This window comes from Meleagris gallopavo, chromosome 2, assembly GCF_000146605.3.
Source record: "Meleagris gallopavo isolate NT-WF06-2002-E0010 breed Aviagen turkey brand Nicholas breeding stock chromosome 2, Turkey_5.1, whole genome shotgun sequence".
NCBI classification, from domain to species: Eukaryota; Metazoa; Chordata; class Aves; order Galliformes; family Phasianidae; genus Meleagris; species Meleagris gallopavo.
The window spans coordinates 106,252,855-106,268,467 of NC_015012.2; the positions used below are offsets into that span (position 1 = coordinate 106,252,855).

Here is a 15,613-nt window from a genome sequence, read left to right on the forward strand (position 1 = left end):
TGTCTGGATCTCTTGCAAGGCCTCTCCACACTCGAGTCAACGACTCTTCCCAATTCAGTATCATCAAACTTGCTCAGAACACCTTCCAGTCCTACATCCAGATCATATAGAGAAACATAAATGACCCTAAACCAGAGCCCTGCGGAATCCCCACTGACTGCAATCCTTCAGTGCCCCCAAGCAGGCTGTTAAGGAGGTTAACACTGAGTCAGGTCAAATAACAAACACCTAGTATTTATTAATAAATTAGTACACTGGAAGGCAATTTTTCAGTTCATTCCCCTTTTCCCCACTCCCACCCCTTCCCACAAGGCAGCACATGCCACCCTAATATCATTTTGTCAATTGGAGCATAGTACAGACTGTTCATTACGGGAGCATAATAGTTGCAAATATAATCAGACAGACTTCTTACGATGCAGCTTTTTTTTTTTTACTTTTATTTTTTTCCCCTTCTTTTCTCTTTAATAAAAAGTGAAGTGTGATTTGAAGAGACTATCCAAGACCGGGCAGGGTCTTTGGAGAACCTAACCTATCGGCCATGTCTGTATAAAAAACAAGAGACACAAGTGTAAAAGCATAGCTTGGGAAGTCTTACGGCACACGGAGAGCAGAACCACCAGCGGGGTCCCCAGGTCCCAGACCTGGTGCTGCCACGACCCGCTGTCCTCTTCGGGGCCAGGCAGGATGCTCCTCGCTTGGTTGTACTGTCAGGAAGGTTGGTGGAACCGAACCTCTTCTTTCCATTCATCTGCTTCTGCTTTAGCTTATAGGAGCACAACGCGTTGTCCAGGTGAAAACCATACAATAAATAATCGTGCTAGTAAAATCTCAGCAATGAGCATGAGCTATACGATAGTACATTAAAAAAAGTCAACCAGGGAGGAAGCTGAGGTGCATTAAGGTAACCAGCAACAATTGGCTTTGTGTGTTTCACCGTTTCCCACTCCCGGTGGAAGGGAGGTAGCAGATGACGGTCATTTGGAGCAACAGCTTTGACAGAACTGAAACGGGCTACAGAGCACCCCCAGACTCAGTGCCTGCAGGTGACGCTGCATTGTGGTCTTTCAGTTCACTTACTGCATTTTAAAGTGCATCAGCTGATCTGATTGGAATGGGAACAAGAGAAAAACTCCGAAGGGGGCAAAGGGTGCAAAGACTTAACTGAGCAACAGATTAAGGTTGAGAGGTGCAACGCTCACAAACTGCCCCCTCCAGAAACCAGGGACACCTCAAAGAAAATACTGGCCATGTATTCTACAGCAGACCTGCCTGCGCATCGTCGGTCATCTTAACGAGTGCCAAGCTAGTTCTAGCAGATATTCGGAGAGTGCGCGGTGACCAATGCCTACAGTAAGTCAGGAAGGTGGCTATAGACAGAGTCCAGGAGGGTTTGGCTGGCTTCCTGGCTCTTGACTCCGGCGATCTCAAACAGCCTGTCCAGCTTGTCCTCCGCCTGCGGGATCTCCTCGATCACATGGAGCTCCTCGGGGTTCAGGATGTGCAGCATGTCATCGAAGATGGGCTGCAGGTCACAAGGGTCCAAGCGCACCTGGCGCAAGACTGTGTCCTTCTTTTCTGTAGGAAGAAGGAGCGGGGGTTAAAAAAGCCTCCTGGAAAGGCTCCACCTGGGCTCCTGCAAGGAAACCTCATCGAAGACCTCAGCCCACCCCCCTCCCTGCTCAGGAGGGGGACACACCAGGAAGGGAAACAAGGGAAAGCTGCAGCACGATGTGTTGAGGAATGGAGACAGAGGCACTGAAGTGGGATCCTGCTAGAGCAAGTACAGCAGTAATAACTGCTGAATGGCCAGTACTGAAAGTTAAGGGGATGGTGGGAGGGGAGCCAGAAAGCTAAATTCTGCTATTTTGAGTTGTTTTCATTGGGTCAGCTTCACTTCTGCACCACAGTACAAATTCATTACATCGCTTGAGCTCAGTGTTTCACCTTCACCAGAAGATAACAAAGATTAAATACAGCAAATTAAATGCAGGAAATTAAACACCCCCATAAGGCACAGGTGACCAACGGTGATTTACATCTCAAGATGCATGGTGCAAGTGGGACCGAGGGCGAAAGATGAAGACAAGAATTCCAAAATGGCATTTTTCTGTTTTCATCTCATGCAATAACCCATCCCCAAGGACCAAAAGCCAGAAGGTCCCACAGACATCCAAGGATGTTGCACTGCTGCAAACACCTCGAAGAGTTAAAACCCTTCAAAGGCGTTTTCCCTTGGAAGTCCTCTCTAAGGATACTCCCGGTCTTGACTCAGCGTGTGATAAACATATCCTGGAAAGCTGGTTTTCCCCAGTTATTTGCTTTAATGACATCACACCCTCAGCGCTCACTGGCCAGCTGTGTGTGTGCTGATGGCAGGGCTGTGCCGTGGCCGCACTCTGGGTACTGCTGCAGCCCTCCCCCTGCCCTCCCCACCCCTCTGGGAGATTTTGGTACCTTTGGTAATAAAGGAGCCGGTCCGGCTGAGCGCAGAGGAGCCGCTGGAGGTGGAGTCACAGCGCAGGAGGGGCTCCGACTCGTCCACAAAGAAGCATTTCTTCTCTGAAGGAGAGGGCTCCACGGTGAGGACGGCCGCATCGGGTGGCTTAGTGCTGGGGGTGGGCACCGGGCTGAGCGGGCTGGGGCTCACAGGCAGTGCCAGTTTGTCACCTTCCACCTGCAAGGGGAGCAGAGGAAAAGTCAAGTGGTGAGGATGCTACGTGCTGAGCTTGTGCTCCAAACCACCTGCATCCCAAAGGGATTGCATGGCAGCTTTCAGCCCACCCCTAGAAGAAGCTAAGAGAGCCCACACCTGTGAGAGCCCACTGTGTTCAGTGAGCTCCGTCAGGGACCTGCCACCCCAGAGGTGACTTGTGGCAGACATCAGTGCTAGCATTTGGCACACAGCACGGCACACAGGTGGGGCAGAGCAGCCTGCATTCCCAGCAGAACAACCACAGCACTGGGGTGGCACGTGCAGACAGCCTGCCCAGTTACCATCAGTTTAACTTGCTTCTTATTCTCCTGCTCAGGGAAGGGGTTACAAAAGCCCAAAGCAGAGCTCTTGGAGGCTAAGCTTCCCAAGCAGGTTGTCCCCCACCCAAAAACTTCTCCACAACTCTCATTCCCTAAAAACAAGGCACAGCCTGGCTCCATGCTTTCAACCAAGAGCTGCTCCACCGCCTGGTGACATCCCCAGACAATGCTCATTGACACGATATTAATGCCAAAGCACTTTTGGTGGCCTCAGACTGTGGTTCCTCACGCATCACTGGGATTCTGGCTGTTGGGACACAATGTTCCTGATTTATATCCCCCCCCCTACCTCCCTCGCTGGGATGCTGAGCCACATTCCAAGTTAATAATTTGTTTGCCCTGTCTGGCCCTTGCACATGTGAGCACCCCATTAATGTGTTATAGAGAAATCCATCCTGCCTGACTCTGCTTAGTCAGGAAGGACAAGCAGGGCCTAGGGTTGACCACAACAGCGTCTCAGCACCTTCAGTTCTCGCTCATGCCCCTGAAGCAAACCAGGAGACTGCATCTGGCTCCATGGCCACAAAGGCATGGAGAGGCAGAAGTGCCACTCTGGGAAGCAGCATCACCTCAGCGGAGATCTGAACCCTCCAACTCCACAGCTTACTTCCTGTGCTTCAACAGCCAACACTTTGTGGCCCCTTGGTGTCTCCGCATCCTCTTGGGGTGGGGACCTCAAGCAGTCTCCGTTCCCTGCAGACAGGAGAGGCTCAGCACAGCATTCCCACATCCCTGGCCAGCACTGTGCCCCTCTACAGGTGACCAGGCTGCTCTGAGGACTGCAGACTATTTAACTTCAACGCAGACTCCACATCCTTGCTCCACTTACATCCTCTCATGTGCGACCACCTTCCCTAGATTCACCTCACAGCCCTGTCTTCTCCTGCTGCAGAAGGAGCACCTGGCCACTCCTGCCCGTCTGTGCTTCCACTCGAAGGAATTACAAAGCAAGGTGTGGATGAGAGGCAGGGAGCTGCAGAGCCACCTCCATGCAGGGCAGGCACAGCCCCAGCGGCACAGACATGGCTGTACCCACACACACTCCTTGTCTGCATCGAGGAATTCACCACCCACAGTCATGTCTGCTGAGAGCCTGTTCACATCAAATTCACATTTTGGCCTGTTTGTGGAGGAATAAAGGGGTTGTGTTTCAGTGGGGCTTTTTTTCCCCTCCTTTCCCCCCCACTGAAAATAGACAGGGAGGAATTGTTCTGGCTCAGCACATTATGCAATAGGCACGTTATAAATAAATGTCAGCTTTAATTTTTAATTAAAAGAATCAGCATTCTCCTCTCCAGCTCCCTCCCTGACGCAGCGCATCGGTGAGCTGCAGCCATTACTGGGGAGAACACACCGCCCTGGCTGCTCTCCAAGCTGCAATATGCTCCCGTTTCCCCTAAAAACAAACAGGCTGCAGAGGTTTGTTTCTCCCCTCTGCAATTTCATTTAACACCCAGCTGGAAAGCCAAGTCCCGATCTCCGAAACGGAGCTGACCCTTCAGTGCCCCAAAACAGAGGGCATGGGGGAACCGCCAGCCCCAGCCTGCCTTCCCAGCAGAGGGGAAAACACTTCCCAGAAGCGTGTGAGTTATTTGGAGTTTAATTAAACAGCTGCTAAAGCACGCTAGAAAAGCACCCGGGGTTATTTGTCTGTAGGCGTCCTCAGAGCCCGGAGCCTTCCAAATAGCTGAGCTCCTGTGAGCTTATTAGGCAAAGCAAACAGGATGCTGGGATGTTAATATTTAAACCGCAGGAAGAAAGCAAGTGGGAAAGAAGGTTTTGAAAGGGCAGGGAAAGTAAGAAGTTGCTCTGAGGTGAAGCCCGTGGAACAGGCATACAAACAACCATTCATAGTCCGTGAGTCATCTACCCGAAACCAGCTCTGCAATCCCTATTTCAAGCGAAACCACGGCAGCCGTGCCCCTGCCCTGGCTGCAAAAAGAATGAAATCCCTCTGCAGAGCTTCTGCCCTTCCACAGTGACCGCATTTCTCACCTTTCCATCATCATTCGAGCAGTCCTGCGTCTGCCACTGAGGTTGCATCTGCACCTGCACACACAGAGAGGGCTGTTAGTCCCGAGAGGCGAATGCCCACATGAGCAGCAGAGCGCTTGCAGCAGGGAGCCACGCGAGGCTCTGACACATCAGCAGCCTCCTGCAACCAAGTGTAGCTCCGTCCTGCTGGGATGCTCTGCTGGTTTTTGATCTTTTGTTAAGCACTGCACTGCAGCAGGAAGCTGTGTTTGCCTTTATTTCACTGCACTGCAATACAAGACTAACTGGGACGAACTGCAGCCACGTTGCTCACATCAGGGAGGACTGGGCATAGGCATTAAGAATTGTATCATAGAATCATAGAACGGCCTGGGTTGCAAAGGCCCACAGCGCTCACCCAGTCCCAACCCCCTGCTGTGTGCAGGTCGCCAACCAGCAGCCCAGGCTGCCCAGAGCCACATCCAGCCTGGCCTTGAATGCCTGCAGGGATGGGGCATCCACAGCCTCCTTGGGCAACTTGTTCCAGTGTGACATCACCCTCTGAGTGAAAAAGAATAAAATAAAAAGTCTCGGAGGTGACACTTCCCAGCAATTCCTCCTGCTGCAACCAGCTGGTCATCAAAGCCACTGCGACAAAAAGAGAAGTGCCAGCCTGAGCACAGACAGATCTCCAACTGGGACTGCGTCAGTTCAAAACAACCCTTGCAGGTCATTTATCAACCTGCTGAATCGATGTTCAGAAGAAATGCTGAGGAGGAAGGATGCACTTGTTCTTGCTTGTTCCATGCAACTTCTGCAGGGCTCACGATTGCCATCTCTAAGTGACAGCAGCCTCAGGAGATGAGTGTACTCAACCATGGGAGGACCAAGCCTCCAATGCTGCTGGAGCTGCTCCTGCTCAGCAAAGCCCCCAAAATCTCCAGAGTTCGCTGTTGGCTCAGCCTGACTCTGGGCACAGAGCCTGCAGCAGCAGCTGGGTCAGGTCGGGTTTTTCCTGCCCAATGCAAACAGAGATGAAACAGACACTATTTTTATAAAAGAAAACTCACAAGGGGCTGTGGTGGGAGGAGAAACCTCCGCAGAGGGACGTGCTGGGGTGAGCAGGTCGGGTGGCTGTCTGTCATCCCGGATGGGATAAATTTAGTGCTGAGGTCACCGATTCCCAGATTCCCAGCTGAAAGTAGACAGGGGCAGACAGGAGCCCTGTGTCCAGGTTTGTTACAGCTCCATATGGTGCTCAGGGAGGGTTGGGAGAAGTGGCGGCATGCAGGAGCACCGTGCTGGTGGTGCTGTGGTGTGGGGGATGCTCTCCCTGTGGCACATAGGGAAGATCTGTCCAGATTAACAGCTCTGTGCTCTTCCAGCACTGGAGATTTTCCCATTAAGCGAGGCTGTCACGTCCCATCAGCTCTCTAGGGGGACAGGGTGGGATTACCAGTGACAGCAGGGGCGACTGGCTGGGTGAACCAAAGGGGATGCGCCGAGGGCGACGAGCAGCTTCATGGAAAGCCCTTAGACCCACACTCACAGAACATCCTGAGCAGGAAAGAACCCCAAAGGATCCCTAGGCCCGCCCCACACAGCACCCCCAGACCCCACCCTATGTCAGAGCAGTGTCAGTTCCTTGAGAACCAACCCATGGTTTAGTGCAGACCTACCAGAAACCAGCAACAGCCGGCCCAGCTGCCACAGCAAACCCACCCTGCCCTACTCCTCCCAGCGCCTGGCCGCCCTGTACCACAGTTCTGGGCCGAGTCATTGGCCCCAGCCCAGTTCTGCTGTGACAAAGAGGAAACAAAGCAAATCTGTGGGAGCCGGAACCGCCCCAAGCTAGGGCTGGAAGCAAACACTGCTGTGCCAGCATCCTGGCCCCAAGGCTTCGACCTGTGAAAGGGGAAGAGAAGGCACTAAGCAGCACTGCCACCGCCTCAGCTGGGGCTTTCGCATCCTCTTCTCCCCCAGCAGCCCCCAAAATTGCATGGCTTAAAACTCCATATATCCCTGATACTGGGCTTTTCCTCTGCTGTATCTGCTGATTCACAGGATTATCTGCAAGATGAAATTAGCCACAGACCTAAATCTCACTGGGATCAGGGCTGCAGCCTTCCTCTCTGCTGTTAATTTATTTCTTTTGCAGCTGAACATCTCAAGCAAGGCTGTCTGCTTCCCTCCAGCAGCTCCCCAGAACGCTTCAGCTGAGAACAGAAAAGCTATAAACACAAAGATAAGGGCTCAGAGCAGAGCTCACAGTAGCAAACACAGCACAGCTCATGGACGCTGCTCAGGAGCTACCTGCAAATGTTCTTAACCCCCTAAAAGTCCCACTCTGCATCTGTGCCATGTGAAAATTTTCCCTTTTTACCCTCAAAACTGCAATTTGCTGGGACCTGCAGTGAATTCTCCTCCTTCCTTCCCTTCCCCCTCCCCAGCAAGCATGCTCCAAGGGGAGAGATTTTGCAAAGCCTTCCACAAGAGCTGGAAGAGAAAACGTCCATTGTGAGCACTGAGCAGGAGCTCAACGTGTCTCAAACATCTTCCCACAGCTGCCACGCTCTTCCTATTTTCTGGATCAGCAAATGCTGCAGAAACTTGCAAAGTGATTCAGAGGGCTAATCCAGTTTTAACCTAAATTCATGCAGCATGGTGTAAAACCAGCATAATCTTTTGTAGCTAAAAAAGTCGTCAAGCAATCAGCAGAGCTCTTCTCTCCCAAAAGGAAAACCTTCCTGTCACATACCATAATGCTCCAGAGGTCTGTATTAATTTGCTTTTCCTGCGTTATCAGCAGTTGTAAATATTTATATGTCAGAGCCCCAGAGGCTCCTGTGGGCATGGAGAACTGCTAGAGAGCAGCTCTGCCTCTGCAGATTGCACAGACTGGAGCTGGAAGCTAGATAGAGGGTCTGGGGCAATGATGTAATAAAGAATGGGATGGCAAAAGGTGTTATTAGGTACCAGCTGGGGGTGTTGGTGTTTTCTTCTTGTCCTTGCTCTGCTATAGCTGTTCTCCACAAGGAATGGGAATTTCCCATCATTTTCTCATACCAGCACACCCCCCCTTGGTTCGTGCTGCCGGCGTCGACCCGTTAGCTGCCATATGCATTTATTTGCATTGCTTATAAGAGCCTCGTTCCCCTCCGCAACACAGCCCAACGAGCTCTTTTTATGCCTGTGCTTTTGGCAGGACTGCTTCAGCACGGCTCATTGCCGGAGGGATGCAATGCAGCACCGACTTCTGCCACGACTCCTTCAGATCAAACCAGTTGGGTACGGAGAGAAACCGCCTCGACCCGGGCTGCATTTGGACAGACAAGAGCCAAACAGATTAGCGCTAATTAAAGGCTTTCAAACCAGAGCAATTAAAACCAAACCCAAACAAAACCTCAACGTCTGCTGCTGGTGTTTAGCAAATAAGCTGCCCCGGCTGGGACCGCCAAGATGCAGCTCAGTTGTAGGCGTGAGGCCGCAGGGCTTCGGGCTCCCTTGCACAACACGTTTCCCATGGCATTCTGCCTCCCTCCTGTGTCTCACAGCAGTGGAACAGCCCCGAGGGCCTTCAACGCCCAAACTGCAGAATCTGACTGAAGGAAACAGGCTACGGCAGGCGATACCTTGCAGGATCTGAGCCCCGAGGTGCTCCAGCATCCCACACCCTGCTGCACTGCAACCACCAGTCCGGTGCCTTTGGGAACAGGCACGTGGATGGTGGACCATTATACACTTATCCAAAGAAGTCCCAGCAGATAGACAGGGGAGGAGAACGTGCTGGCCTGGGTGAATTTATTTAAAAAAGCAGAAAAAAAATCCCACTTTCTGTATAGGCACTACAGGCAAAACAGAGAACGTGCTTGTTTTCCTCTCAGAAAGAAGCTGAAGATCTTCTGTCTATTGAGATTCCTTGAAAAGGAAACTGAGCACTTGAGATATCTCAAATCCTAACAGACAGAAGGCTGCTCACCAGCACATTCCCAAGGGGCTCTGCAGCATTTCCCATATAGTTCTTTGCTGTTGCCACCTGCAGTCACTGCAGCCATTCAGTAAGGTTTTCCCCTAGGAGATCGACTGTTTTTTCAGCCCAACTCTCCAATTATAGAATCATTAAGGTTAGAAAAGACCACCAAAATCACCTATTTCAACTGTCAGCCCATTAGCACTATGTCCACTAAACAAGGTACCTTGCTGAACAGCCAAAAGGTCCAAAAATCCTAATACAAGTATCCACAAGATTTGGGTTTGCTTATTCCCTGAAACATCAGCTCACGGGGCTTTCAGATCGCAGGGCACGTGTCTAAGCAAGTTCCTCAGCCATCAGAAGTCTCAGCAGGATACCTTATAAACCCGGTTGCCAAAATTGCCACCCTGATTTTTTCACTGTTTGAGAATGAGCACCTGATAATCCTGGCTGGAGGAGAGCAATGTTTAGGAGCACTGAACACTGCACAATCTAGGTCTGCTAATTAGACATTGTGCTAACAAACCAACCCCGCACTTTATCTGATGTCCTAGCCCAGCACTTTACTGTAATAGTCAAAACAGTAACCAGGAGAACTGAGTTTACTACCTGCTTGAGGAGACCAAAAGGATGACGTGTCCTCCTGGCACACTGCCTGGGCTGAAACTTGACCCACACGTACTAGAGACATTTAGGACTAAAATTTTCTCTACCTTTTCTTCTGACTATAATTTTGTCAGAGGCTTGCATTTTTATATTAAAAAAAAACCACGAACAGAAACCCTACACTAACAAGGAAAAGGAGGAAGTGACATACTGCTTAATTACCAAGAGTTGAGCAAAACAAACTATAAAGCACTTGGCTGCTGAACTCAACACAAGCTGAGGACTTTACTTACACAATTTGTGATTTTGTACTGGGGTTAAAAAACAAACAATAAAACAGAAAGCCATGTTTTGTTATATGGCACTGCAAAACAGAGTCCTGCTCAGAGGGGGCAATTTGGGATGGCCTTGTCCCAATGAGGGGTTTGGGAACCCCCTGCTACACACCAGCAAGAGGTGTTTCAACAACTGCTTTGAGGGAAGGAGCCCTGCACTGACCTTCCCACCTGAATCTATGTATTGTCCCAGTGGCTTCCACACTGGGAAGAATCTCCACACACCACATTTAGGAACTGTTCCAGAAGGCCACTACTGAATGAGAGCCCCCCCAGAATAAAAGCACATCAACATCTAAAGTAAGAGGTGGCAAAACCAATCTGAAAAGGTCACCAAGGCTGGCAGCTGATCTTTGCTCCCAAAAACTTATCCTCAGCCAAGACTCTGCCACAGGATACTCTGCAGTACTTATTTATTTTCCTGAAATATGGGGAAGTATGTTACAAAGCCAGAGCTGCAACAGAAGGGGAACAGTTCTGGAGAATGGTACACACAGACCGTTCCCACTGCATAGGGCAAGGCCCTACACACGGCCTTCCAGTGACTGAAGGGAGCGTATGAACAGGAGGGGGAACGGCTGTTTGTGAGGGTGGGTGGTGACAGGACAAGGGGAATGGTTTTAAAGTGAGCCAGGGGAGGTTTAGGTTGGATGTGAGGAGGAAGTTTTTCATGCAGAGGGCGGTGAGGCAGTGGAACAGGTTGCCCAAGGAGGCTGTGGATGCCCCATCCCTGCAGGCATTCAAGGCCAGGCTGGATGTGGCTCTGGGCAGCCTGGGCTGCTGGTTGGCGACCTGCACACAGCAGGGGGTTGGGACTGGATGAGCGCTGTGGGCCTTTGCAACCATTCTGTGATTCTGCACACACCCAGGCTGACCTCAACAAAGCAAGACAATGGACGAGGCAGGTCAGCACCGTGCCCAGCCTTACCGCCGCGGTGTCCTCCATCAGGCCGCGGATCTTTTCCACCACGTCGTTGCGGCGGTGCTGCCGGAGCGCGCTGATGAGCTGCGCCAGGCTGGCCTCAGGCCCGCGGATGGTCCAGTGCTGCAGTGCAGCGTAGGCCCGCTCGTGGTCGGCCGTGTAGCCGTTGGAGAAGGCGGCCACTTCGCGCTCGCTGGCGTTGCACAGGAACTGGTAGATGTCCTTCCACTGGCTCCCCACCTGGGCCGCCACCAGCTTCAGGATGTCGATGCCTGCAGGGTAGAAGAGCCACAGGTGAGGCACGGTGAGACTCGCAGCCTCCTGGAAACGCAAACCAGAGCTGCAGCAAAGCTTCTCTCATTCTCAAATGGACAAGTTTTGCTTTTGCTTTTTTTAAGACTTGACCAAAAGGGAACAGCTTATGAGTCCAGGCCACAAAGAGCTTGGCAGATAAAAGCACCCATCATAGAATCATCACAGAATGACCAGGGTTGGAAGGGACCTCTAGGATCACGAAACTCCAACCCCCTGTGCCATGCAGAGCCACCAACCTCCACATTTCACAGCAGCCCAGGCTGCCCAGGGCCCCATCCAACCTGGCCTTGAACACCTCCAGGGATGGACGGGGATCCACAGCCTCTCTGGGCAGCTGTTCCAGCACCTCACCACTCTCACAGCAAACAACTTCCCCCTCACATCCAACTGAAATCTGCCCTCTCTCAACTTCAAACCATTCCCTTGTCCTGCTGTTATCTCCCCTTTCCAAGAGCTGACTCCCCTCCTGTCTATAGGCTCCCTTCAGGTACTGAAAGGCTGCAATGAGGTCAAACCCCCTGATGTGTTCAAACACCATTAAGCTCTGTATGCACATAAAGTGTGGCAAATCCATCACCTAGTCCAACGGAGGCACATGCACTGTCACATGAACAGTGCATTGACTGCTGCCTAGAAGCTCTGAGCACAGAAAGCCCTGATGTTCAGCCACTGCTGCAGTTCTGTTGTGGACTCACCCTCACACCTGCATCAGCATCACAGCTGCAGCTTTGAATGGAAGCTGGATTACGAGATGAGTCACTAAAGCTCCTCTATCAAGATGAGTGGCACTTTCATAGCACAGCACTCGCAGCACCTACCGCCATATTTAGAACAATTTTCCAGGCAGACTGGTGACATCAGGCAAGTGTTGCAAGAATGGAAGAATTGCTATGAGATTTAAATCGGAGAATTACCTAGGTTGGAGAAGGCCTAAAGAAGACCTAATCCAGTTACCAGCCTAACACTACCAGGCTGGATGTGGCTCTGGGCAGCTGGTTGGTGACCTGCACATAGCAGGGAGTTGGAACTGGATGAGCGCTGTGGGCCTTTGCAACCCAGGCCATTCTAGGATTGTTTGATATGATTATGACTACCAAGTTCCACATGTCCAGAGATGAGGACACCACCATTCCCTTGGCAGCCTATTCCAGTGCCCAGCCACCCTTTCCATGAAGAAATTCTTCCTTGATGCAACTTGAGGCTGCTTCCTATCACCTGTCACCTGAGAAGAGACACCAACACCTCATTGCAACCTCCTTTCAGCTGGGGGTTTCCTTTAAGCCTCTCCTCCAGGCTCAACAATTCCAGTCTCCTCAGCTGTCCCTCATAACTGGTTTTCCAGCCCAACGAAGAACAGAAAGGTAGGATTTCCCCCAGAAAGCTCAAGAGGCTTTGTTTCAAGAGCAGAAGAATTTTGTCCCTTGAGTTTTGAAGCAATACAAATGGCACGCCTAGCATTTGCTCAGCAGCCAGAAATTATACCTTCAAATAAAGCCATACCTCTTCCATAGGAGTTCATACAGTCTGTTTCTATCCAGCTGAACACTACCTTGTTTCAAACAGCCCCACAAAGGGGAGGCTTGAAGGATCTGCAAGAAGAAACTCGCTTTTTCCAAGAAGTTACCACACTCTGGGTATCCCCATGTGCCAGCATTCCTCCATGGTTGCACACACTACTTCTTCCATCTGTGGACACCTCTGTCAGCAAAAATAGCTGCTCACAGAGGAATATTGTAGTCAGGGTCTTTCCAGCTGGTGTGAAATTCAGCAACTTCTATCTAAAGCAGTTCAATCCAAATCTCCCAACAGGTCTCAGCCTTGATATAGCTAAATATCCCAGAGCTTGTTAGAGTTACTTTTGACCAAACTCCCTCCTCTCTCTATTAAAGCAAGCTTATCTCTACTGCTATGTAAAGACACAGCTCTCACTTTAGAGCTAGATAATCATACAGCATTTTCCAGTACCCACAACCCCACTGTGCTCAGTGTATCCAGAACTGGTGTTGGGGTTCTGCATACCCCTGCCCTCCTCCCACTGCAACCCCAACAGCCTCCTTCCCCACACATATGAGCAAGACCTGTGGACAGCTTGAGGACTGCAGCCTGCTTCTCTCTCTGGCAGGGTCTGACTCCACTCACTGCTGAAAGGAGCAAGCAATATCTCACCAGCCATCACAGATAAGTGATGGTTTGGCTTCTGCGTAGTGTAAAATCGCAACCTTCCAGCCTAGAGCAGAGGATCTCTCCTTTCAGGGGGAGTTTTAAGGCTCTGGGTGCTGCTGCAAACGTTTTGCTGACACAAAACGTTTCCTCCACAGGGACGAGGCAAAGCAGTTGACTCGATGCAATCTGCTGCTATGTTCAGGGAAGTGGTGTGGCAGTCACACGTTCACATCAGGGAGTTACAGGTGTGCCCCAAGAGCCCTCCTGCTCTAGCAGCAACACACAGAGATTAACGACCACATTTAGAGCATGACAGCAAAGGGGCTTAAAAGCAAAGATATGCATCGCTGAGCTCCCTCTTAAGCAGCTTTCAACTCAAACTGAAGAGCAGCAAGGCAAGGATTCCCCAGCTCTGTGTTTCAAAAGCAACAGCCACAGGGCTCTGCTTTAACAACAGAAAGGTTGGGGGGGAGGGGGAAAGGAAAAGAAAAAAGTAGTAAGAAAAAAAAAAAGTTGGGAGGAAAACCTTCTTCGTTATTCAGAATAAACCCAGGGCAAAAGAAATATTCCCCAGCATAAAGGAACAAAAAAGGCTGCCAACACGCTATTATGCATTATGATGGGGCTAATTATCTGAGGCACATAAAAAGAAATATGTTCCTGCCCATAAAATGTCAGCACGCAGCTGGCAGCAGGCATTCGGTCTGGTCTTGCTGCCTCTCCCATTTACTCATACAAACCCGCAGCCATCACGTCAGCAGTCAGCACAGCTCACCTGCTGTGCCCCAAAGTCACCCACTCCTTGTCCTCGGTAGGCACACAAGCTGTCAGCTGGGAGCAGGAGCTGCATGCACCCCACATCACACCAGTAACCAAGTGCCTTCGGGCACTACAGGCTGCTGCTGGGAAGCAGCACAATAAAACCACCTGAGTCTGAAGAAAAGAACCCAAATCCAAAGGTTTAACTGGAATAAGAAGTAGGAAAAGCCCTGCAAAACTTGTGCACCTGGAGACCAACAGGAACGCTGGGAGGAACGAGCAGGGCCAGCACTGTCCTGTCCAGAGGAGGGTCCGTACAGCATGCTGCTCAACAGAACGTAATTGCTGTTTACAGCCCCTGGCAGCACCAAAGAGAGGGAAAAACCCCCTATGCTCCCTGCTTCCACCTGCACACTCAGTGCTGATCCATCCCACTCTTTATAGCTGCTGCACCGGTGAGAATTGGCAGCCAGTCAAAGCTTGATCTGCACCAGTTTTACACAGTGACGTGACACTGTGCCCTGATATCCCCAACCAGGATTTATGACACCTCTGCTGACATTTCTGACTTTGGGGTACTGGATCCCACAATTCAGTAAAGCAGCCCCACAAACATGTTTGTTTGTGTCTCTTGGCAGCAATATCCCAGGGCACCAGAATGCACTGCAGAGCAGAGAACTTAATGGTGTGCAACAATCTTCAGAGAACAAATGTTCCATTAAAAATGAATTTGGAAATTTCTACCTTAATATTGTAAGAACCTTCAACTCATTTTCTTGTAACTATTAAATGTACTTAAGCCCCATATGTTCACTATATCCACTACAATATTGTACAAATAAAACCCTTAAGAGATATGGAAGACAGACTTGAGCACAGATTTGGCTTGAGTCTCATGGAGAACCATTTACGTCCCATGTCCTGAAAAATAAGATTAAAGCCATTACATGACAAGCTGCCGCTGCACACTGCCAAGTATTACTCCTCGAGCCATTTACAGTAACTTAATTCACTTCTTCAAAGCTAAAATTAATGCTTATAATAAGCTTACAGACATACTATTTTCATATTTCTAGAGCCCTCACAAAGTTAGCCCACGGAGCACTGATAGGGCTGGAGTGCACCATGGGACAGGACGGTGCCCATCGGAGTGCAGCACGTTTCCTGGGGTTTCAGTGGTGTGAAACCTGCCCTCTCCTGTCCCCAACACATGGGATTTCCCATGGGGAGCAAGGATCGAAAAACCCCAGCCTCACCCCAGGACATTCTCTTATCAGTTGAGACTGGAGACAATGCTTGAAGCCCTTCAGGGCCCAATAATTCCAACTAACACAGTTGAGTTTGGAAGGAATACTGCTTGAACCCAGCTGTTTTGTGCTTCCTATGCAAAGGGTGGTCACAGCAACATCAGCATGATGCTGAAGCTCTTCTGAGCTTGCAATTAACAGAGAACAGCCCAACAAGAGCTGCGGCCCACAGCTGAAGCTACAGCCTGCCCTGTAGTCACATCACAGGGGGCTTACAGACACT

General features: G+C 50.6%; 1 protein-coding gene across 1 annotated transcript in view; it reads right to left on the reverse strand.

Annotated features, from left to right (window-relative positions):
• Positions 1-423: 423 nt before the first annotated feature.
• Positions 424-15,613, reverse strand: part of TNFRSF21 (TNF receptor superfamily member 21) — a 31,642-nt gene continuing 16,452 nt past the window's right edge. The window contains exons 5-8 of the mRNA XM_010708187.2: positions 10,853-11,118; positions 5,032-5,085; positions 2,458-2,677; positions 424-1,578 (exon numbers count right to left, since the gene is read on the reverse strand). Of these exons, the coding sequence (XP_010706489.1) occupies positions 1,349-1,578; positions 2,458-2,677; positions 5,032-5,085; positions 10,853-11,118 (770 nt within the window). The 3' untranslated portion in view covers positions 424-1,348. The remainder of the gene's footprint in view (positions 1,579-2,457; positions 2,678-5,031; positions 5,086-10,852; positions 11,119-15,613) is intronic.